The following is a 23678-nucleotide window of genomic DNA, read 5'->3' on the forward strand; positions in this document are numbered from 1 at the left end:
TTCCGGCTCCGTGGTAGACTGTACTCCCAGTCCGCTCGAGATGCTTAATAAAGGTTTATTACATTAAAAATACATCACCAGGCCTTAGGCACTCAGGACTTCGCCCCATGTGGCCACCACCTCTGAACTCGTGAACCACCCAGGACACATGGAAGCAGCAGCAGCTGAGTGGCCAACTTGGGTTTTAGCCGCCCTCACCCGGCTGGCAAACCCCTGTGCATCCTTGAAGACCGAGCATGAATGGCTCCACCTCGGGCAGAGGTGGCTGCGGCCCCGGGTGGCCAGACAGCACCCCTTTCCTGCAGGGAGCTCCGCCAGTGGCCGGCCCAGGGCCAGGCACACGGTGGCACTCAGGAACATCTACTGACGTCCACCCCTGCAGCACGCAAGGAGCCATGGGGCAGGGTCACCTGCCTTACATCCTCTTCCTCATCTTGCCCTTCTTGGCGTGGGTGCCCCGGCCAAAGGCGCCCCTCTGCAGCTCCTGGGCTCGGCGCCGGTTACGGGCGGACAGCTGCTTCAGGCCCCCTCGCTGCAGGAAGCGCAACTTCTCCGCCCGGCGCCGCTGCTTCAGGATCTGCTGCTTGGTCTTGAGCTCTGAGCGCACGCGGCCTGCAGGGGCGCCCGGGCTGCGGGGCTGGGATGCACCTGTCAGGAGTTCAGGGAGCTCAGCCTTCTGGTCTACTCCTAGGGCCTCCTCTTCCCGGAAGCCTCCAGACTGTCCGTCCCCCGCCCCGCCCATTCTGGGTTCACTGGTGTGGCCCCAGGGTCTGGCTCATTGTAGGTGCTCAATAAAGCTTCCATAGTCTGCTGCCGTGGTCAACAGCATGGACCCTTGAGCCCACACCGCCGGGGTCCAAATCCCAGCCGTGACCTCTCAGACCCTGAGCAAGTCACTTAAGTTCTCTGAGCCTCTGTTCCCCGCTGTGAATTATGGGACTCATGGGTCCCAACGAGGAGTCGGTTGAGGAGGAGGTGTGTACGGTGCTGGGAACGAGAGCCAGCCCACAGTAAGGGCCTCCCAAGTGCACTATCACGATTACAGACCACTCGATGGAGATTTACTGAGCATGAGCCCTATGCTGGGCACCGGGGACCCAGCCCTGACTGAGACAGACTCCAATCCCTATTTCCACAGACCGCATGCTCTCGGCCGTTAGCTTAACTTCCTTGGGCAGGAGAGAGGGCAGAGAAGGCCAGAGAGGCGAAGGGCTGGGCCCCAGGTCACATAGCGGCAGCAGTAGACATCATGGCCCCACCTCAGCCTGTTCTCCCAGGGATCTAGAAGGGCACCTCCTCCCACTCCCGCCTCCCTGGCTCCCCACTAAACCCTAGGCTCCCCTCCTCTACCATGTCCCCTCTCCCTGCCTGGCTCCTCCCCACCCGTAAGAGTGACCTTTTCAGGGCTCCCACACAGATGATCATTATGGCGGTCCCAAATGTCTCCATAGGGGCCAGGGTGCCCAACAGGGACTCATCACCCCCAATGAGGACAAAGCACAGAGGGAGAATGGCTGTTCCTTCCTGAAGCCCACAGGCAGACCCAGAGCAGTGGCTAACACTGGGAGCTGAGCCATGAGGGGTGAGAGGCCCAGGGGAGGCAGGGGCACGTTCCACAGAGGCATAGAGAAATGGAGACAGACAGAGACACCAAGAGGGAAAAGAGAGCACAGAGAGACAGGGAAGGAGAGACCAAATACAGAGATGCCTGTGTAGAGAGAGGGAGAGAGATGAAGACAGAAAGGGGAGAGAAAGACCAAGACAGAGGAAGAAAGGAAACAAAAAATGAAATGACAAGGGAGACAGACGGAGACAGAAAGTCTGAGAGATGGGAAGAAAAGGAAACAAAGATAGAATGAGGAGAAAGCGGCCGAGAGGAGCAGGGACAGGGATGCACAGTCAGAGAGAGGAAGAGAGGAACGGGGACCCAGCAAGAGAGAGTGGCAGAGAGGAAGTTTCTGAGAAAACCCAAGACAGAGACAGAGGAAGAAATGTAAGAGACCTAACCAGGGAGGAGAGACGCTGAGGGGAGTGGACAGAGCCCATTCACATCCCACTGCAGCCTCACAGAGGGAACCAAGGCCGGGATGATCCAAAAGACACTTGCCAACCTGCTCTGAGGACCATCCTACCTTGGCCTCTTCTGCGCTTCCCACCTCTTCGCTCTGGGCCTCGCGGCTGGGACGTTCCTTCGTCTTCTGAGTCCCGATCATCGATTTTCTGTTTCTGTTTCCACTTCTGGTAGCTGGGGAGCCGAGTTAAGGAGGCTACGTGCGGGAACATGATGCCCTAGATACCCCTGGGTGGGGAGTAGGTCCTGCACCCACTCCAGCAGATACAGGTACCACCTCTGGGGGCGGGCAACAGGAGCTGCTCAGCCCCGCCCCCACACCCAGAGTACCCAGTGAGAGGCTGCCCTGTCCCCTCCCCTCAACCCGCGCCCACCTCTAGGGGCTGCTCGCCCCGCCCCCCGGCCCCGCCCCTCCGGATACAGGTCCCGTTTATAGGAGCTGCTGATGTAGCGGCCGCTCTCTGTCTTGATCTTTTTCTTGTCCTCCTGTCCTGACTGTCCCACAAAGCGCTTCTTCTTCCGGTCCCTGCAGGAGATGGAGTTGGGAGAGCTGATGTGGAAGGAGGTGGCCTGGCGCAGCCTACTTTCCTTCCGCGCCTGTTTCTTCCCTACCCTCACAAGGGAAGCAGCTGGCCCATGTCCAGCATACAGCAAGTGCTCAATTAAGGCCCATTCCCTGCCCCTCCTCGCCTCTTCCTAGCAGCCCAGGTCTCAAAAGATGGGGGTCACTGGGAACTGGGGTCTCTGGATCAGGGTTAGGGGCCCAGAGAGGGTACCAATCCTACTCTGCCACCTCCTGGCTTGGTGACCCTGGGTTGAGTCACGCCATTTCTCTCGAACCAGAGTCCACATGGGAGAGACGGGTCATGAGCTCTGTCGAGAAAGACGAGCCAGCAGGAAGGACAGATGGACCCAGATCCCTGCTGTGTACGATCAAAGCACGGGCACGGGCTGTGGTGGTGGGGGGTGATAGGGTCAGTGTCCTTGCCATGTGCGATCACGTGGGACGACACGGAAGGGCTCACAGTCCACGCTGCACACAATCGAATGTGGGAGGGTGATATTTCCTGCTCTGGGGGAGCAAACGGGAGCCCACCTGCCTCCTGTGTGGGACCACAGGGGGCGTGCGCTCGCTAACTCGCTTGCTGGCTCACCACTTCAGCTGCTGCTGGCCTCTGGTCAGGTTCTGGGCTTCGTCCCCCATCAGGTCCAGCACAGCGCCAGCCACCTGCTGCTCGAATGCGCCCCCGTCCCCACCAATGCTCAGGCTGCAGGCAAAGGGAGGGGACATGCCACAGGGTTAGTGGGGGGCCCATCAGGCCCCATCTGCCTGACCCCAGGACCAGCCACTCACCCCCGCTCACTATCGAAGTCCTTGGGCCGGTAGGGGATGTAGAACTCCTGGTCCCGATGCCGGGCCTCCTCCCTCCGCCTCTTGGCTCTCCGGTCAGGTCCCGGCTGTGGCCGCTTCCGGCCCATGACCTCCGTGAAGACATCCTGGCAGATGGACACCAGTGTCACACCTGCAGCCCCCTGGGGAAGCCACTGGCCTCGTCACCTGCCAGTCCGGCCAGAGTTAAGGGCCAGCGGCTCCCAGGACTTTAAAACTTTGATACTTCCGGGTGCCTGGATGGCTCCGTCATTAAGCATCTGCCTTCAGCTCAGGTCGTGATCCCGGGTTCCTGGGATCGAGCGCCCCATCGGGCTCCCTGCTCAGTGGGAAGCCTGCTTCTCCCTCTCCCACTTCCCCTGGTTGTGTTTCCTCTCTTGCTGGGCCTCTCTTTCTGTCAAATAAATAAATAAAATCTTTAAAAGAAAACAATAAATAAAAATAAAAGTCTGGTACCTCTCTCTGTGCCCTGTTTCCTGGTCTGCATTGTAGGATGACCTTGGCACCAGAAGAGCCGGCCGGGTGTAAGAGGAGGAAGCTGGGGGCCAACTGGGGCAAGACCCCTTTCCAGGGGCGCCTGGGTGGCTCAGTGGGTTAAAGCCTCTGCCTTCGGCTCAGGTCATGATCCCAGAGCCCTGGGATCGAGCCCCGCATCGGCCTCTCTGCTCGGCAGGGAGCCTGCTTCCTCCTCTCTCTCCGCCTGCCTCTCTGCCTACTTGTGATCTCTGTCTGTCAAATAAATAAATAAAATCTTAAAAAAAAAAAAAAAAGAATCACTTAAGACCCCTTTCCAGCTCCAGGCTGGTCCCTCAGGCTGTTTGACCAAGGCAAGGCCCTGCCCCTCTCCGGGCCTGGCCTTGCTCTGTACATTATGGACTAGTCCAGGAAGTTTTAACCTGTATTTTTTGGCTACTGAGCCCTTGGTGCAAATCAGAGACTGGGCCTGGGGGTAGAGGCTGGGCCGGGGGCAGGGGGCGGTTAGAGGTGGGGGCAGTACCTCCACACTCTCTCCTGCTGCCTCTTCCTCCTCCTCCTCAGGCTTCTCTTCCTGGGGTGCTGGGCAGCTGGGGGCTGGGCCAGCTGTGTCCTCCTGCCGCCCTTGCCGCCCCTGCTGGAAGCTGGCGATGGCCTTGCGGTCCTTTTGCCGTTTGGCACGCATCACCTGGCTGCTCGGGTCCCGGCTGGAGGCGTTGATCTCAAAGATGGTCTGCAGAGGGAACACACCAGTCCTTCCCCCAGTGGCCTCCTTCCCAGCCCTGCCCTCAGCAGCCTGGTGGGCTCTCTGCGGCATTCCTCCCCAGGTCCTTCCAACTCTGTGAGGTTGGTACTCTGATTACCTGCATTTCCCCATTAGAAAGGAGGCCCAGAGAGGGCAAGTCACCAACCAGAGGTCACACAGCTGGGACAAGTGAGAGTGGCATTTTGATCCTGGTTTACCTGGCACCCCAGTGGGGTGCCCAGTGTGAGTCAAGAGGGCATGAAAGGTGTCTAAAAGCCAGCTCGAGGCCACTGACAGGCCCAACACATGTCACTCCCCCTCTGGAAGCAGCAGGAAATGGCTACCACAGAGTACCCACTGCAGACTAGCAGGGACAAGGGGCATGTCTAGAGATGCTGAGGGGGCAGAGCCGCAAGCTCAGAGGAAAAGCCCCACTGGGGTCTGGCTTTGGGTCAGGAGCTTGGCCACAGTCCTGACTCCATAGCAGCCTCCGGGACCCCGGCCCCCGCAGGCTCTCCCACCCCCTTACTCACTGCCCGTGAGCGGTAGTTCTTGATGCTGTCCACCAGCTTCAGCCGCTGCAGCTCCCTCTCCTCAAAGCGCGAGCCTGGAGGGGACGGGGAGGAGGCATGAGACTGGGGAGGCTCCGTGGGGCCCACCCACAGTGCACTGTCCCAAACCCCCCACGCGGGGACTCACTGAAGAGGGGGTGCAGGCCCAGCCCCGCGAGGTCCAGCTCCTTCGCCCTCTTGATGGACTCGGGCGAGGCCGCGGGCCGGGAGCGCACGTACTGCTGCTGGGCGTTGTCAGCCACCCGGCCCAGGCCCCGAAGCTCCAGTGACGCCGCCAGGGTGCCCTGCAGGCTGCTCTCCTCATCGTCTACCACGCTCTGCGGCACCCGGCCCAGCACGCCATCCACGCTGCCCGCGCCTGCCAGCCACACACGGAGCCCGTCGGAGGCCTTGCGGCCTGGCCCCCTGCCTGCAGCCGTCCCTCCCCGCCCTGGTCCCAAATCACAACATCGTCCCCAGGGATGGAACCGCGGCTCTGGCCGGCCACCTGACAGAGCTCAACCACGTGTCCACAGTGACAGCTTGAGGGCCGCTGCCTGTTTTCGGGAAGAACCCCTCTAGCTGTGTTCTGTCTTTGTCGGTCTCTGAGGAGCTGCTATAGGTCATACGACCTGCAGAGCCCAAGCCATTCACCAGCTTGCTCTTTCCACTGACTCTCCCACGAGACCGCCGGACAACCCCACGCTACAGAAGAGGACACGAGGCTCAGCAGAGGTTTAGTCCTGCCCAGCAGCGTGCCACAGGGTGCTGTCCGGACTCGGCCCCCGCACTGGCTCGAGAGCAGGGCCACCCACCCTGGCTAGCTCTGGGGCAGGTGCAGGATGGCTGCCCCCAACAGATGACTACCCCGTGCCTGGCTTCTGCTGGGACACTCTTGTGGTGGCTCCTTCCCTCTCTCTGCCCCTCACACCCCCACTGCTTGGTGTCGACCCAGGAGGTCTGCCAAGGGCTCTGGAATCTGCATTTGGACAAAGGGCTGAGCTGCAGGTGCTCCCGGCGCTCTGGAACCAGGACATGGCATATGGGGTGCTCAGGGAAGGTGCAGGGTGCCCTGTGCATGGGCTCCATTTACACCCAGCTTCCTGAATCCGGGCTCCCAACTCCCTGCTGAGTAACAAGCAACGTGGGACTAGTGGCCTGGCTCACCTACAAAGCAACCCTTCTGTGTTCTCAGATAGACACAGGAGACAAGGTGCACTAAGGGCCTGACACACAGTAGGACCGCAGGAGGAGGCTACCATGATCACCATCGCCCACCCCATACAGTCCCACCCCAGAGACTCTGGGAAAGTTCTGGGAACTTCAGTCTCCCTCTGCCTGCCTGGGCTGTCCCGGAAACATAGTCAAGGGCAGGGTCTCAAACAGATGCCCACAGGGGCCAGGCAGACAAGAGGAGCAAGGGAGGTGGGCGTGCAGCGAGCCTGGGGGCTCTTCTATCCGGGGTGTGCGGCCCAGATGGCCTGTACAACAACCTCAGGGAAAGGTAGACTTGGCAGTCAGACCCAGCCGCTTTCCAAGAGACATCAGAAATCTGGATTTTTATATGAAATTCTGAGTTTAAAATACAGGGCTTTTGCCCTGGGGTCCAATCCAGGCCCACCTCCTCCCAGAGCCAGTACAGCCTCTCCCTGCCTGCACCGTGGGCTCTGCAGCGGACCCCCAGGGACCTCCTGCCCCAATCCCCTGGCCTCCACTCACCTGAGGACCCCTCATGGGGGCGGGCAGGGGTAAGGGTGCGGCCGAGGAACAGGTGCAGGTCTAGCAGATAGGGGACCTCGTCTGGGGCCACCAAGGAGTAGGCCGTGCCGCTTCGGCCAGCCCGGGCCACGCGGCCTGTGGGGGGAAAAAAGGTCAAGCTGAAGCAAAGACAAAGGGCCCTACAGCCCAGCATGAGTCCCGCTGGCCTGACTCCAAGGGCACGGGTCAGGCCAAGGCCACACCTCACTGAGCTGCTGTCCTCGACTGTGAGAAGGGGCAGCAATGATCACTAGGGTCCCTGCACATGTGTGGGAGCCCACACAGTGCTCTGGGAAGTCGGCAGAAATAAAGATGAGGCCACCTGTGCTCATTATCAATATCAAAAGTCTCTGGCATCCCTGTTTTGGGAGATTTTCCCCAAGGAAATAACCAAGGATCCAAAGATGCACGTTCAAGAATGTCTACGACAGCTCTGCCCACAACAAGCCCAAGTCGGAAACCACTTCAAGACCTGACAGAGGGGCGCCTGGGTGGCTCAGATGTTAAGCGTCTGCCTTTGGCTCAGGTCGTGATCCCGGGGTCCTGGGATCAAGTCCCACATTGGGTTTCCTGTTCGTGGAGAGCCTGCTTCTCCTTCTCCTACTTCCCCTGCTTGTGTTCCCTCTCTCGCTGTGTCTCTATCAAATAAATAAATACAATCTTAAAAAAAAAAAAAAAAAAGACTTGACAGAGGCTGGGCTAAACGGCTTAGCTGATGATCACATGGTGCGAATTACACAGGTGAGGAAACGGGCTGGCAAACTGGCCAGTGACCAGAGCTGGCCCCCGACCTGTTTGTGTCAATAAAGTTTTATAGGCACTCAGCCATGCTCCTTCATTTATTTATTCATATTTCCTAAGGCTGCTTTCAAGCTACAATGGCAGAGATCAGGGAGATTATATGCCTTCGAAGCTTAAAGCATTTGTAACCCGTCAAAGAGTGATGTTTCATGGTGAACAGAAAACATGCAGGACATACACTGACGCAAGAAAAAAATGACAGGAAAGAATGTCCAGCGTGATTCTAATTCTGTGTTAAGTGAATCCAAGTGCGACGTTACCTTTGGCTTGTTTCTGAATTTCGCAAAAACAAAGTGTCACCACGTTTGCAAGATTCATTTGGGGTGGTCTGACTTACACTGCGGGTCACAGAGCACATGAGGAACTCCCTTTGCGGGGGTTCTGTGCCCCTCAAGGAACCTGCAAGCCAGCTCTCCCCAGAGCCATGGACACAGCGAGCAGGCACCAACAGGGAGCCAAGGCCTCCAGACCTGCAGTCCGGGGCCCAGACGGAGGCCTCCCACACGCCCCGACTGAAGGTGGAAGCAATTCCCCTGGGACCCTGCAGCATGGGGAGCCCGAATTTACTTATTCAACAATGTTCAATCATAGGGAACCTGCCCTCCAGATTCTTTTCTCACGGACGTGCATTTAACTTATTCGTGTTTACAAATGAAGCACACACAGTTCTGAGTTAAAAGAAAGCAAAGAGAATAGAATGGTGGTTCCCTAGGGCTGGGGAAGGGAGGACAGGGTATTAGTGTTAATGAGAACAGAGCTTCAGTTTGGAAAGACGAGAAGATTCTGGAGGCGGTTAACGGCTGCACAACCATATGAATGTACTTAATGTCTCTGAACATACACCTAAGAATGATTAAAATGGTAACTGTGTGTTACATATACTTTACCATGATTTTTTAAAAGGCAGCAGTGACAAGAGACACACTAGAATGACAGCCGTGCCAGCAGGGAGACAAGGAGGGACAATGGTGAAGGGGGGGGTTCCAACCCCAGCTGCCCCACTTTGCTATCTGCATGACCCCTGGCCAGTTATGAACCTCTCTGGCCTCAGTTTCTTTGTAAAACGGGGCTGATGCTGCTGGCACCTGCTACCTAGGATGGTTGTGAAGATGGAAAGAGCCAATAAAATGCTCATACCCGGGCCTGACAGGCACGCTGGGCAGGCACCAATTGCTGTCACATCACCGGTGACAGGTGCGTGGCTTACCGCCTTCTATGTGCTTTGGTTCATTTCCCACTTTTCCGACTATGTGGCTGCCTTACTTTTATCCCCGAAAAATTATAGAGTACTTGGGCCTGGGAGGGCAGAGAGGAAGGTGGGCCACGCGTGCTGACTGGAGAAAGTCAGGAGCTCCCTGCCGTCTGCCTGGGTGAACAGGAGGCAGAGTTCAGCCTTGCAAAGGTTTAAAGGAGAGGAACTAAAATGACAGAGTTTCGGGAGAGGACTGTGAGGAGGAGGGGGGCTGAGTGGCATGCCATCGGGCCCCAGGACAGGACAGGGAGAGAGAGCCCAGAATGGGGCCTCCAGAGCTGCTCTGAGCTGTGGGAATGCCTGGGCCACATCCCCGAGCCGCGAACTTAGGGGGCCCTTCCCCAGGCCTCCAGATCTCTCCCCGGAGTGCCGGCTCTGCACGCTCAGCTCCCACCCTGGGCCAGGCCCGGTCCTGGGCTCCTCACCCACGCGGTGCAGGAAGAGCTTGCCCTTGGCAGGGAAGCTGTAGTTGATGACGTTGTCCAGCAGCGGGATGTCCAGGCCGCGGGCTGCCAGGTCCGTCACGATGAGGGTGGAGCACTTGCCGTGGGTGAACTTGGCCAGGTTGATCTTGCGGGCCGTCGGGTCCAGGGCGCTATAGATGTGGGCGCAGCTCACCCCCTGTGTTGTCAGCAGCTGCTCAGAGTGAAGATAAGAGGGAGGGAAACGGGCTTGCAGGAGGCAGGCGAGGGAGCCAAGCCCCGGCAGGAGTGCGAGGATGGGATGGGAAGACCATGGGTTCCGGGGGGCAGGAACCTCTGGTCAGAATCCCAGCTCTGCAGGGCAGCTGCGGACACGGGTGGAGGTCTCCCGGAGGGAAGTGCCAGCCCAGGACACCAACCTCATCCCACCTCCGCCACTAACAAGCTGTGTGACCTTGAGCAAGTTCCCTAACCTCTCCGTGCCTTTGCTTTCCTCATCTGTAGAATGGGGGAGACCGATAGTTCCTTCTTTGTGGCTTTGTGACGGGGATTAAATGAGTTAACATCCATACAGGGGCCGAGCACAGGGCCTGGGACATAAGAAGTACCGTGACAGTGTCAACTGCTCATTAAAAACTACTATTTTGGTTTTATTCATCAGTGATACCAGCAGCTGCACAAAGAAAGCACCGTTAAATGCATAACAACCATGTGAAACCCAGTGAACCGTGTCCTCAGATAACAGACCTCAGGAGTGGCCACCCCGGGGGAGTGGCAATGACTGGCAAGGGGCCCAGGCAGCCTCTGGGGCACCCGGACTCCCCCCATGCCGAGGGTCCCAGGTGCACAGGTATGGAAAAACTCCACCACGCTGCTCCCGGAAGCTCAGGACACTTTACCCAGCTTCCAGTTCGCAGGGGATGCTTCCGTTTTAGAACGCGAAGTACACGGGACACGAAAATCTACAGAAAATGGCAGGATTGGGGCGGGGAAGAGTCTTCAAAGTAACTCGGATGTAGGAGAGTGTCAGAGGAATCAAGACTAGGCGTGAGTCGATCACTGAGTACTTGGGAGTTCGTGATGCTATTTGCTGACGTTAATATGTGTTTGGAATTCTTTTTTTTTTTTTTAAGGATTTTATTATTTATTTGAGAGAGAGACAGAGAATGCACATAAGAGAGAGCCAGACAGAGAGAAGGGGGACAGTCAGAGGGAGAGGGAGAAGCAGGCTCCTCGCGGAGCAGGGAGCCCACTGTGAGGCTCGAAGCCAGGACCTGGGCATCATGACCTGAGCCGAAGGCAGATGCATAGCTGACTGAGCCACCCAGGCGCCCCTGGAATTCTTTATGATAAAAAGTTAAAGAATAAAAGAGGACCGGCCCTGGCCAGGCCAGTGTCCTGCTCTGGTGCTGCCCTCTGGTGGCCCCACCCGGAACTGCAGCTCCAAGCTGGCCATGGAGGGTGGTGGTGGTCCCCAGGAGGGTGGCCCAGTGTTGGCTTCCCCAACCCCCTACCTCGCTGAGGTACTCGGCGTGGTGCTTCGTGGCCACAAACACCACCGTCTGGTCCTGGGGCCGCACCACGGTGCGCAGCAGGTGGAGCAGCACGGCAGCCTTGGTGTCCTCGCGCACAAGGAAGAAGGAGGTCTGCGGGGAGAGGGGCCGAGGTGGGCTCACAGGGTCTCAGCTGCAGGCTCTGGAAGGGGCCCGGGTGGAGCCTCACCTTAAGCTGCTCATTGAGTTTGGTGTCCACATCGAGCCGGATGAGCACGGGCTCCGTGAGGCCTGCGGGTGGCACAGGGAAGGTGTTGGGGGCAGGGGGTGGGTAGGGATGGGAGGACAAGCTCCCAGGCCCCTGAGCAGTGGCGGCCCCAGCCCCACCCTGGCTCACTCACCCGCTCGGGCGAACTCCACCAGCAGTTTGGGCAGCGTGGCAGAGAACAGAACGGTCTGGTGGCCCCCGGGGAGGCGGCCGATGATTTCCTGCAGCTGCTCGGCAAAGCCCATCTCAAAGAGCCTGGGGGACAGAGGGCAGGGATTGGGTGAGGGGCTCCCATTCCAGCAAGTTCCAAACCCGTCGCCCTTGCCCCCGGCGCGCTCTCTGCCATGTGCACTGGTGTGTGCCCCATATGACTCTTTACCTCACTTTCTAGCTCACGTTTTCTCTGCGTGACCACCTGTGACCACCACATCCCTGGCAGTGACGACCTAAAAACCTCTTCTGTTCTCAGCTACGCAGCTCCAAGGCCAATGCCAGTGGCCATCCCTCTGCACCAGGCATGGTTTGAATGCTTTCCAAGCATGGACTCTCCCGGCACCTGCCAGTGTGGGCTGGTGGATCCCCTGTCCGGAGCCCACCGACAGGCACCGACCCTCAGATCTGCCCAAGTTCAGAGCTGGGTTATGATCCCACTGCCTGGCTCCGGCCTGCTCCCATATTTGTGCCACTTTGTATTTCTACGAAATCATGTGTTTGTTGTTTTACTGTTTCCTCCCATAGGCCTAAAACGAAATACAACATACAAACACAAAATAAAAACTTTGGGTGCAGGCAGCCGTCAGTCCCGGTGGTGCCTCGGGTCTGTGGCCCACAGTGGGGGTAAACTGCTTTGAGTGTGGCCACGCTGGTCTCTTCCGGCCAAGCCCTTCCTCCGGGCCTCGGGGTAAACCCTGGTGCACGTGTCTGGGGCAGTGCATGTGGCCTTACCTGTCTGCCTCATCGAACACCACGTACTCTATGCTCTGCAGCTTCAAGTTCATCTCCACAGCCACGTGTACCAAGCGCCCTGGGGTAGCAATGATTCTGGAAGGGGGTGTGCAGGCCAGGTCAGCCGGGGCTCCCAGCAGACCCCTCCTCACACTCCCCAGCAGCTGGCTGTCAGGGAAGAGACCCTAGACCGCCGTCCTCAACCCAAACTCACATGTCGGGATTTTCGTGCAGGGCAGCAAACTGGTCTTCCATCCTGGGGTGGGGGGTGGGGAGAGGAGGTGTCAGCTTGACACAACAGCCGCTTTAAACTCTCTCCCTCTCCAGGTGGCCAGGGGAGGCCCATACCCCGCCCCTAGGCTCTGAGGTAGCGTAAGGCTATCACAGAGGTTCTGGGCAAAGGTGCTGACAAGACAAGTTCAAACACACAGAAGGACTGATACCATGAAGAGTTCCCCGAGGAGACGGGCTCTGCCCAGGTATCCCCTGCACCCCCTCTGGACCACCACAAGACTGCTTCTGCCTCCAGGGCCACGTACCAGCTAGCCCCAGAACCACCAGCTCCCCAAGATTCCAGGCGGCCTGGACCCCTGTCCTTGTTCTTACACCCCCGGGTGCGCGGCCCTAACTCTGGCCCTTCTCTGGAACACTCGGGACACCCGAAGGAGCCAGAATTTTGAGTCTGGCCTCATCTAGGGAGGTATCTCGGATCATCGCGAGCTCCCCAGACAACTAAATACAATGCAGGCAAAGGAACACTTAAAAACCAAACATTCTTCTCAGAGTCCAAAGTGACTGGTCACAGTGACATTCCGAGAGAAGAACAAGGAAGGAGCCGCCCTGTGAGGGAAAAGCTGTGAGACGGGGCAGGAGGCTAGGTTCCGCAGCTCTGGGCCCATCACGTGCTGTCTGCTCACCTGGAGAACAGGTATGGCGCCTGCCACCCGCAAACACGGGACCAGCACATCAGGAAACCCTACAGTTCTCAAATCTGAGCGACTGCAAACACTCCCTGATTTCTGTGCGACAGCTCACTATTAGGCGTACGTGTGAAAGTTGGCACAACTGAGCTGCCCGAGGGCAGACCCTGTGCACCGCGGGCTCCCCCAAGAGCACGAGCCCCCACTGGGAGTTGCGTGGGAAATTCCTGTGCTATTTTACTGCACGTTTCCCCTTCTTTTTGGGATATGCAGAGAAGCCGCCATCGTTCCTAAGCTGCCCAGGCTCAGGGGATCGGGCACCCTGGAGACCCGGGCTACGCTTGCAGGGTGTGGCCCACCGCATGGAGCAAGGGGGCTCTTACTTGTCCCCGCCCAGGATCAGGGTGGTCCTGAGGCCTGTGAACTTGCCGAGCTATGGGGAGAGAGAGAGAGAGAGATGACACAGCCTGTGCCGGCCTCCCAAACCGGCCCCAGCTCAGCCCAGCCGCCCGGGCCCCAGCACACCTCTTTGGTGAACTTCATGGTCTGCAGGGCCAGCTCACGGGTGGGCGAAAGGACGAGGGCACGGGCCCCAGTCTGGGCGCTGCGGGTCTTGAGCCGCTCGAACATGGGGATGAGGAAGCAGGCTGTCTTGCCACTGCCAGTCCGGGCCATGGCGACCACGTCCTTGCCGTCCAGGATCACAGGGATGGTCTGGAGGGAAGCAGGTGCGGGGAGGGAGCAGGGTCAGCTCTGGACCCCTGCACTGCACGATCCAGAGAACTGAGGTCCTAGGGAGTGGGCAAACTTGGGCCTGCTGTCAGGTCCTGAGCCCATTCCTGCCAAGGCTTCTGTGTACACTTCCAGGGACGAGCAGCTCACTACTCCCAGCTCTTCCCACTGCTGGAATACACCCTTCTTTAGGTAAAGCCAGACTCCACCTCCCTGTCTTATTCTCTTTGGGACCCCAGAGAATCACTGTCCACCTCTTGGCTAAATGTCTGAGCGCAATGCTCATGACCCAGGAGAGATAATGGGGCACCTGGAAGCTGCCTCGCCATGGGCTCAGCAGCAGGCAGCCTTGTGGAGACGCAAAGGGCAAAGATGCCCACTTTCTCTGCCTGGGAAATGGACTCGCTGTGTGGGGCTTCAGGCAGAGTCAGAAGGGACATAGACGTGACAGCCAGACAGGGGGCGGGTGTCGAGAGGCTGGACAGGAGGGCCAAGTCGGTCATCCCGTCCTCCCAAACCCCATCAACCGTCCCGTCTCGTACTTTCCTCTGGATGGGTGTTGGCACTTTGTAGCCCTTCTTCATGATGCCCTTGAACACCGGGTAGCTCAAGCCTGGGAGAGAGACAGGGATGGTCAGGGGGAGGGCGGCCCCTGCAGCACACGACAGAAACCCAACAAGGGCAGATGACCATGTCATCAACATCAACAGCAAGAAGAAAAGAAAGGCGACAGAACAAACCTCAAGAGACACACCTACCCCCTGGGGGGGTGGCGCACCTCAGTCGGATTCTGACTTGAACACACACTCAGCACCGTGAGACCACTGGGGTCTCGGCCCTGCTGAGAATCTGTGCCTGCTGCAGGTGTGGTAAGGTCATGTGGGAAGTATTCAGGGATACCGAGAGGGCACGTCTGCCATTCTCATCAGATTCCTCCAGGATGCTGGGGACAAGCGGGGAGTTGTGGAGGAAACAGGACAGATGACACTGGCGATGGATATGGGGAGACTCACTGTTTTCTATTTTTTTAATATGTTTGCAATTTTTTTATGTTTCTGGAATTGCTGTTCTTCTTCTCTTCAATCTCCCGTTGGATTTGTAGGTGTTTGCAATCTTTAGATAAGCTATTTAGCTGATCTCCCGCTACCCGAAGTAGTCTCAGCCTGCTACTTCTCCGCCATCTTCTGTTTGCAATTTTTTTATAGCTAAAAGGGAAGAGTGGGAAATGGCTAGGGCCTGCGATGGGTGTGGGTGTGGGTGCTGACCAAGGAGGCACGTGGCCCTGCCTGGGGGAGGAGGTGGCCTTTTGAGACTGTCCCTGACTCAGCTTTGTGACAATGGGAGGGCAATGGGAGGCCTAGGGACAGCAAGCACTGTGATTATAGCTGGTTTTGGGTTAATGCTTCATCCTTATCATCCAGGAAGGCAAAAAGTAGCCACGTGTGGACATTTCTATTTGCTTTTTCTCTAATTGTGGATAAAAGTTTAGCAGTTTTAATATATTAATTCATCGTCCAAATTCCTTTTGTGAGTCGACTGTTCATTTTCTTCACCCAATTTTCTATCAGGGTAGCTTTTTCTTATTGATTTGTAAAAACTCTTTGTATATTAGAGATGTTAATCCTGTATCCATCCCCAAGGATACAAGTACGTCCCGGATACAGCATGTATTTTAACTCTGTTTGTAGTGTTTTTTGGTGAACATATATCTAACCGAAAAAAAGTCACATCAGACAATGTTCAGATCATACTTAGAAAGGGCTTCTGCTTTTTAAAATCATTAAAACATTCGCCTTGATATTTAAATCTTTGCGCCATTCGTAAAGAAGAAGAAAGAGGGTTCGGTGTTATTTCCCTCTAGCTAGGTGTCCCGGTACCACGTGCTGCTCCCCCTTTCCTCCCTTTCCCATCCTGCAGTCAAACCCCGAACGGCCTCACCTGTTCTGGGGCCAGCGCTGCCCTGAGTCTGCATTTTCTGCTCTCACACTGGGCCCGACCTCAGTCTACCCAATGCCTACCACGGTGCTGGGCCGACATCAGTACCAGAGACCAGAGCACAGAGGGCAGGGTGAGCCCCTGCTGCGACTCCCCCAAAGTCCTCGGACGCTGGCTCACCCACCCATGGACTGGAAACCTCCGGACTTCTTCTTCTTCTTGTTCTGGGCGCGTACCATCTCCCGAGTGTCTGGCTCCACGTCTGAGGCACATTCCGAGGTGGGGAAGGTGGGCAGGGGTCTGCCAGGTCCCAGCTGGGAGGAAGGATCAGAGAGGCAGCATCACGCCAGGCACAAGCAGACCACTGGGGGCAGGGAGAGGGGCTGTCTTGCTGTGGACGCCCCTCCATTCAAGCTGAAGAGGCCTCTGCCGGATCACTTGACCTCTCTGCTAAAGGGCTCCCCTATGACCGGGCCAGGGCAGGGCAGGGGGCAGAGAGTGGGCTGTGCAGACTGACTGCCTAGGTTTCAATCCCGACTCTGTCTCTCTGTCACTTACCTGTTGCGAGACCTTAGGGGAGACACTAAATCTCCCTGAGTCTGTTTCCGTATCTGGGAAACGGGGATGACAGATAGGAGCATGGGTCTCATAGCGCGTGTTAAGACTACACGGACAAGTGGAAGGCCTAAAACAGCACTCAGCACATAAAAGGTGGTCTCATCCTCATCCTCATCCTGATCTGTCATCCAAAGCCCTCAAAATTTAAACTCTAGAGGGCCAAGCAAACATGTACCGCGTATGGGACCACACTCCTCCACTCTGCCCTGTCTCCCTCTCCCGAGCCCCCTTCTAACCCATCACCCCTCCCAGTTCTGCTCTCTCCTGTGCAGGCTTCCTTTCTGCCTAGACAGGACCCACCTGTCCTAGCACAGCCATATTGAACCCCGACCCCTCCTCTGGGGAGCCTTCTCAGACCACAGAGCTGTTCCCCCTTCCTCTCAGAAATAACATTTACGGAGCACTAATTCATACTAAGATTAAAACTTTCGTGGCATTCACGCTAAGCCCGGTGACGCTCTGAGCATGCGTATAAACTCGCCCACTTTTAATTCTCACGGCAACCCTGTGAAGTAAGCACTATTAGTCTGTCCATTTTACGGGAGAAGGAAACTGAGGCACAGGGCAATGAAGTGACGGCCCACGTTCACAGCCAGCAGGAATTTGGACCCTGACTTCAGAGTCTATGTTCTCTCCTCTGTGACCCTCTGCAGGCCCCTACAACTGTCTGGGTCAGAGTTACAGCGTGTCTAGTATGGTCTGTGAGCTAAAAATGGATTTCATACATTTAAAAGATTGTGAAAACATCAAACAAAGGAGACAATGACCTTATATGGCACCATAAAGCCTAAAATATTTACCACCTGGTCCTTAACAGGAAGAGTTTGCCAACTTCTGTTCTAGATACGTGAAAACAAAGTGCCTGGAACCCACTGGTGCCCCAGCAATATTTACTGAATAAGTAGAACGAGTAACACCGTAATTTAATCCTTTCATGAGTCTTTGAGGCACATATAATCCTCTGTCTTGTACGCATGTGGAAACTTCTGCTTTCTGCAGATGTCGCACAGAGAGGTTAAGCAACCTCTCCAAAGTCCCACAGCCAGTACAAGGTTGGGCCACATTTGAACACAGGGCTGCACCAGGACAAAGCTCTTTGTCTGGACCATATCGGTGGGCTCTTCTTTGGCACCAACTACCTTGCCCTCCTGTGCTTTAGCAATTTCTCCACATTTCTAGAGCACTTACTGTATGCCAAGCACTGGCTCCACTGGGTTGGGGAAACGTAATAAGATCCAGTCTGGTCCCTGACCTAGAGGAACGTAGATCCCTCTCTTCATCTAAACACCCACGCTTTCATCTACTTACTCGAACCCCACTCTGTACCAGGCACGGGATGGGCAAAGGGCTGTGGGAAAAAATGTCCCCTTGGTGCTCACACCCGCCTTTTGCATATAGTTGGCACTCGGTAGTGGAAAAATCACGGTCCCCCCCGAACCAGGGGTTTGAATCCCAGCTCTTCTGCTCACAGGCTGTGTAGCCTTGGTCAAGTTCCTTAACCTCTCTAGGCCTCAGGGTCCTCCTCTGGGAAACCGGGATGGAGCACTTAGCTCCCGGAGCTGGTATGAGAATTAAACGAGGGGCGCCTGGGTGGCTCAGTGGGTTGGGCCTCTGCCTTCGGCTCAGGTCATGATCTCAGGGTCTTGGGATCGAGCCCCGCATCGGGTTCCCTGCTGAGCAGGGAGCCTGCTTCCCTTCCTCTCTCTCGCTCTGCCTGTCTCTCTGCCTACTTGTGATCTCTGTCAAATAAATAAATAAAATCTTTAAAAAAAAAAGAGAGAGAATTAAACGATAAGGCTTGGAAAGTTCTTAGTGCGGAGCCCGGCACATACCAAGCGGTCAGCAAACGCGAGTTTAATTTACTATTGGTTACCCAGGGGCTTGGGGGGCGTCACTGAATTAAGCCACGGGGCCCGGCCTCCGCTCAATTCAACCTGACAAGAATCCCCCAAACTCTTGAAGTCAGTGCCGCGGCACCCGCACTTTTCATTGGACCAAAGGGCGCTAGGACCCGCCCCATGGGCAGGAGGTAGCCAATAAGGGGCCGCGACCAAAAGCCGGCCAGGAAGGCCCGAAGGCCCGAAGGCCCGAGCCCCTAAACACAGAGACTCTAGAGTCGGGAGGCGGGGCATGACCCGCACGGAGACACGTGCTCAGGCTGGCGGTCCTGTCCCCGACCCCCGCCAGCCGACCTCTCCCCACCCTCAGCCGTGCTCATACCCCACCTGGGGATACCGAGACCGCGGGGCGATGCGCGGAGCCGGGGCCCGGACTCCAAAGTGTGCCCTGGCCCCGCGCTCCTACCTTCTGGGTCCGGGCATCATCTTCTGCCTGGATCTCAAACTCGCCGTCCTCCGAGTCGCTGCTGCGGGCCTGGGAGGCCGCGCCTCGGCGCTTCCGCAGCCCCTTCTTTTTCCTCCACTGGGCCATGGCAGTGCGGGACCGAGGTCCGGCCGCCGGGAGCCTGCCGGCCGCCATGCGGGCCCTGGTGCAGGGAACAGGGGAGGGGGCGGGGCCTGCGGGGACGTACCAACGGTGCGGCCGGGCGGGGGGGCACCGCGTCTATGCGGGCTCTCCCCCCCACCCCGCCCACTGCCTTACCTGTAGACCCAGGAGGATTGGCGCACATGCCCGGACACATCCCTGACTGGCCTGAGCGGGCCCTCTCCATGGCTTCGGGGAAACGCCGTTGGCGTCCGGAACGGGGTGCCCTCCTCACCGGTGCTGATGGTTCCGGCCGCGCCGCCCCGCCCCTTGCTGGTTGCCTTGGGCTGCGCGCGCGGAGCACACGTCTCTAGGACCTGGCCTGCGGCGTGAGTCGGTCCCTGTGGTTCCCCGGGCTGGGGCTGGGGCGAGGGGTGGGGGACGGCTCGAGGTGCCTGGGCTCCAGGGCTCCAGGGTTCCCGGACTCCCGGGGTTTGGGCTGCAGATAAACTGGGTTCTCGGAGACATCTGCCGAGAAGTCCAGACCTGGTGAGGAGGGGACGCTGAGGTTGCAGCCGGCATCCTGGAGCGGAGATGCTCAGGTAGGAAGATAACTCAAGAATGTAAGGACCTCGGATATCAACCGGGCATTGACTTGGGGAGCGGGGAATATGGGGCAGTTGGAGGGATGGGTGTGACCCGCCAGTAGTAGAATGGTTAAGTGCATAAACTCTGCTCTCCTCTGTCAGGTTCCGATTTCTCTTCTACTGTTCTAGCTTTATTAGGTGCGACTTACAGGTGTGACGTGGGCTTCTGAAGTCTCAGTTTTGTCATCTGTAGAATGCACATAACCGAAGCTACTTCAAAGGACTGTTACGAGGACTAAATGAAACAATGCTTGTAAAGCTTTTTGCACAAGGTAGGCATGAGATAATGCTGGTTGTTCACCCCATAAACATATACAGGATATAAGGACCTGCCCTGTCTCCCCATCCCACCATGCTAAGTTTTCTCATTGGTGCCAAAATAGGTACAGGCCCTATCTCTTCATCCCCCTAGCGTTCAACATTGAGCACTGTATGCTAGGAATGCATATATATTCATTAAATATTTGCCAGTAGCACCTCCTCTTCCTCTTGTTCTGACAGCCAAAAGACAGATGAACACATTTCTGAAGTGTCCCCTGGGACTGGCAGCTCCCCTTTTGTCCTTGGGTTGGGAACTTAAGAGACAGCCTAATCTTCCTCTGCTGGGACTGACAAGGACGGGTGCCACCCTGACCCCCCTTTCACAGGGAGCCCTGGAGGCAGGACCTGGCAGGCAAAGCATGCCTGCTATCACACAGAACCATGGGCAGCGTGAAGACCCCTGTGGAGCTGGCCGTCAGTGGGATGCAGACCCTCCATCTTCAGCACCGTTGCCGGGGCAGCCACCGGGTCAAGGCCAGGGCGTCATATGTAGATGAGTCTTTGTTTGGCAGCCCTGCGTCTACCCGGCCCACACCACCAGACTTTGACCCACCCTGGGTGGAGAAGACTAACAGAACCAGTGGAGTGGGCACAGGGACATCACGGGCTTCAGGGACCAATGGGAGCTGTGAGACCTCCTCCAGGGGCAGCACCCCAACCCTCACACCAAGGAAGAAGAACAAATACAGGTAACAGGATAGGGTGATACACTCCTGTACCCATGAAGCCACCTGGGTTCCTATTAGAGCCTTGCTGTTGATATGCTGTGTGACTTTGGGCAAGTACCTTGACCTCTCTGAGCTGCAGTTTCCTGATGTGGAAAATGGGACCTAGTGGGATTATTGAGAGTAAATGAAGTGAGGTGTGTAGAGGGCTTGGTGTAGTACCCTGACAGGAAGCTCTCAGTAGTGATAGTAACGATGGTTGAACATCCATTTCCAAATGCCACAGACCAAGCCAGTGAGGCCCACGGAGTGTGTGTCGGGGGGTGTCAGGTGATCACAGAGCAAGATCACAGAGCAATTTGTGTAAGAAAATTAATGTGGTTGATCCATGAAATGACATAGACGTGGTGGGTCCCAGTCTCAGCAAGTTGTTTCGGAAATGGGTTTTGCCGCCTTTTCATGAACAAGCTAGAAGAACAAGAGTTGATGCTGATAGTTATTATTGTAAGTTAATGAATTAGGTTATTTGGATTATTTCAGGTTGATATCAGCCTGGAGGGATGTGCCTAGTGGTGGGCCACAGGGCTCTTTCTTGTTTATTTTTCTCAGTGGTTTGGACAAAACACTGAAGATTAGAATATTAGTCATTTATAGCCGCTATAATAAAAAACCATGGACTGGGAAGCTTAAACAACAGGAATTCGTTTTCTCACAGTTCTGGAAGCTAGAAGTCCAAGTTCAAGGTACTAGAAGGCTGAAGCCTATCCTTGGCTTACAGAGAGTCACTTCCTCGCCCTGTTCTTATATGACCTTTTCTCTGTGAACATGTACATTCCTGGTGTCTCCCCCCTTCTTACAAGGACAGTAGCCCTGTTGCTTTACAGCCTACCTATAGGACTGCGTTTAAACCTAATTATGTCTTTTAAATTCAGTGTGAATTTCGGGAAGACTTACTTCATTCCATAACGACTAGCCAATCCTATTTAGGGTCCATTCCAAGCCAGGAGGGACATGGATTGGTGGAATGAAGTACAATGGGAATGGTCCCTATTTAAGGAGATAAAATTCAGTGAGAGAAAAAGCAAGAGTCTGTTATTATTATGCCAGCTTGAGTGCCATGCATTTGATATAGGGGCTGTAAAGTAGTGACCCTACTTGACGTTAGCAACACTGCCACCTACAACGTAGCTGAAAATGCTGATATAAGTGTGGGCCACATTAACAAAGGTATGGTGTCCACGACGAGGGAGGTCAATTCCATGCTGTCCTGGAGGATGGAATTTTGTGCAGGATGCTGACAGGTAGAGAGTATCAAGTGAGAAGGTGCATAAGAGCGAGAGAGAGATGTTATTGAGTAAAACCTTTGGTGCCAGACAGACCTAGGCAACAAGTGGCTATGGTTTGAGCAATTAAATCAAGTGGCAAAAAGTGGACTTTTCAAAGACTTGGGGTTTAAACACAGAAGCACTTTCAGTCCTGGCCAAAAGACATGGAGCTGACACCTCACTCGTGTGTCGGGAATATTTGTGAGATTAATAGAAAAAAATAGTTGCTGAGTGAATCTCATTAAAGGTGAGAAGCTTAGAAGTCCCTTATATCTGACAGGCTGATCCCAGAGCTTGGGCCCTTGAGCCAGGCTGGATTTGAATCTTGTCTCCACCCTCCTTGCTGATGAAAGGGGGGGGGACTTCCCCTCCCTATGCCTCCTTTTTCTGTTTGTAAGATGGGATTATCATATCTCCCTCCTGTGGACATTTGTGAGAAATAAGGAGATGATGCACATGACATGCTGAGTTCTGGGTCTGCACTTAAAGAGCTCTCAATAAATACTCAAAAATTTCCAAAAAGCTTCTCTAGTGATGAGGCAAGGTCAGCATGGTAACACAAGTTCAAAGTGAGCGCCCTCTCAAGGCCAGGCACCACCCTGTGTCATTTCAAATACAGTGACCACAGGGCTGCAGCAGAGAGCTTGGCTGACAAGGCCACTAGGGAGAAGGAGAATTGGAGGTTAAAAAAAAAAAAAAAAAAAAAAAAGTAAAGACTGTAAAGATTGGGGCTATATTAACTCGGACTCTGAGATACAAGTGACAGAAATCTTGCCCAAACTGGCTTCAGCAGAAAAAGGATGTTTAAGGCTTCTTTGTCAAGGGCTCAAATTGTTGTTGGAGGCCGGCTTATCAGGGCCAGTTGGCAGACAAACATCTTTCTTAGTAGTTTCAACAAGGGTCCTAAGGCAGGCGCTCATTGGACAGAATTTGTCCTGTGGCCTTTCCCAAGCCAATCAGTGTGGCCAGGAAGATGGACTATGCAAATTAGCCAGGCCTGGACATGCATGAGGGAAAGGGGGAGGTCAGGGTGCAGGAGATGGGTTCCTTGGCAGGGGAAAAACAACAGGCATGGGGCTGTGGCCTCGCTGTTAATGCCAGGCTAGGAGACAGGGACTTTGGGATCTACAGCCCTTGCTGCTACTGCAGATGGCAGGGGATGGGGGCTTAAGGTTTTTAGGGTTTGTTCATTCCCCCAGCTCACTGCATTTCTTTTCCCTTTGCCAGACTGATCAGCCACACTCCTTCTTACTGTGATGAGTCGCTGTTTGGCTCCCGACCTGAGGGCACCACCTGGGAAGGCCCGTGGATGGCAAAGGGGGGTGCTGCCAAACTCCATGCCCTCTTCTGGACACCCCCAGCCACCCCTAGGGGCAGCTACTCGTCCCGCCCCAGGGAGACCCCACTGCGAGCCATTCACCCAGCAGGTCCCTTGAAGACAGAGCCCACAGTGGTGGCAGACTCCCAGAAGCTGCGCAGGGGTGGGTTAGACTCTCCACAGCCTCGGAGGCGGGAACGTTCTCATTCCCTCACACACCTGAATGTCCCCAGCACCGGTCGCCCACCCGTCAGTGCCCCCCACGCCAGCGGGCCTCGGGATCCCAGGCCTTCCCCGTCGGGGGTGACCTTCCAGAGCCCCCTAGTGACGCCCAGGGCTCGCTCTGTTCGTGTTCCAGTGCCAGCTGCCCCTCAGCAAGGTGGGGCCGCCCAGAAACCAAAGCCCCCTTGGAAATGAGTGTCTTGGTCTTCTCATCAGGTTTGCCCACGGGGTTACTCTGGGGGGCCCAGTTTCAGAGGAGGGCAGACCAGAGTCTCCAAGGCACTGGAGATGTGCTCGGGGGCGGGGGGTGGGGGATGGGGAGCAGACAGCGAGAGTGGGCAGTGCCTCCCTTTATGCTGACAACGGCCAGTTTCTTCCTAC

General features: G+C 56.1%; 2 protein-coding genes across 4 annotated transcripts; one reads left to right on the forward strand and one right to left on the reverse strand.

The window, feature by feature from the left end:
- Positions 1-35: 35 nt before the first annotated feature.
- Positions 36-18892, reverse strand: DDX54 (DEAD-box helicase 54). The gene is made up of 20 exons (XM_047697282.1): positions 18680-18892; positions 15942-16071; positions 14365-14435; positions 13616-13804; positions 13474-13523; positions 12385-12426; positions 12171-12266; positions 11359-11480; positions 11187-11248; positions 10979-11110; positions 9468-9678; positions 6951-7085; positions 5380-5610; positions 5214-5287; positions 4459-4668; positions 3426-3568; positions 3226-3339; positions 2493-2597; positions 2133-2245; positions 36-648 (listed from the first exon to the last, which is right to left on the reverse strand). Exons 1-20 carry the CDS (start codon positions 18851-18853, stop codon positions 416-418), a joined length of 2637 nt encoding a protein of 878 aa, XP_047553238.1. The 5' UTR covers positions 18854-18892; the 3' UTR covers positions 36-415.
- Positions 18893-18997: 105 nt separating this feature from the next.
- Positions 18998-23573, forward strand: RITA1 (RBPJ interacting and tubulin associated 1). 3 transcript variants are annotated; one of them, XM_047697284.1, is made up of 5 exons: positions 18998-19188; positions 19305-19401; positions 19576-19718; positions 20094-20456; positions 22985-23573. In XM_047697284.1, the coding sequence occupies exons 4-5, from the start codon at positions 20149-20151 to the stop codon at positions 23490-23492; spliced, it is 816 nt and encodes a 271-aa protein (XP_047553240.1). In that variant the 5' UTR covers positions 18998-19188; positions 19305-19401; positions 19576-19718; positions 20094-20148; the 3' UTR covers positions 23493-23573. The 3 variants fall into 3 exon arrangements, with proteins under 3 accessions (XP_047553240.1, XP_047553241.1, XP_047553239.1); XM_047697285.1 differs by lacking the exon at positions 19305-19401; XM_047697283.1 differs by lacking the exon at positions 18998-19188 and having other exon boundaries at positions 19195-19401.
- The last annotated feature ends 105 nt before the right edge of the window (positions 23574-23678 follow it).

The sequence above is a fragment of the Lutra lutra genome, chromosome 12 (assembly GCF_902655055.1).
Source record: "Lutra lutra chromosome 12, mLutLut1.2, whole genome shotgun sequence".
Classification (NCBI taxonomy): Eukaryota; Metazoa; Chordata; class Mammalia; order Carnivora; family Mustelidae; genus Lutra; species Lutra lutra.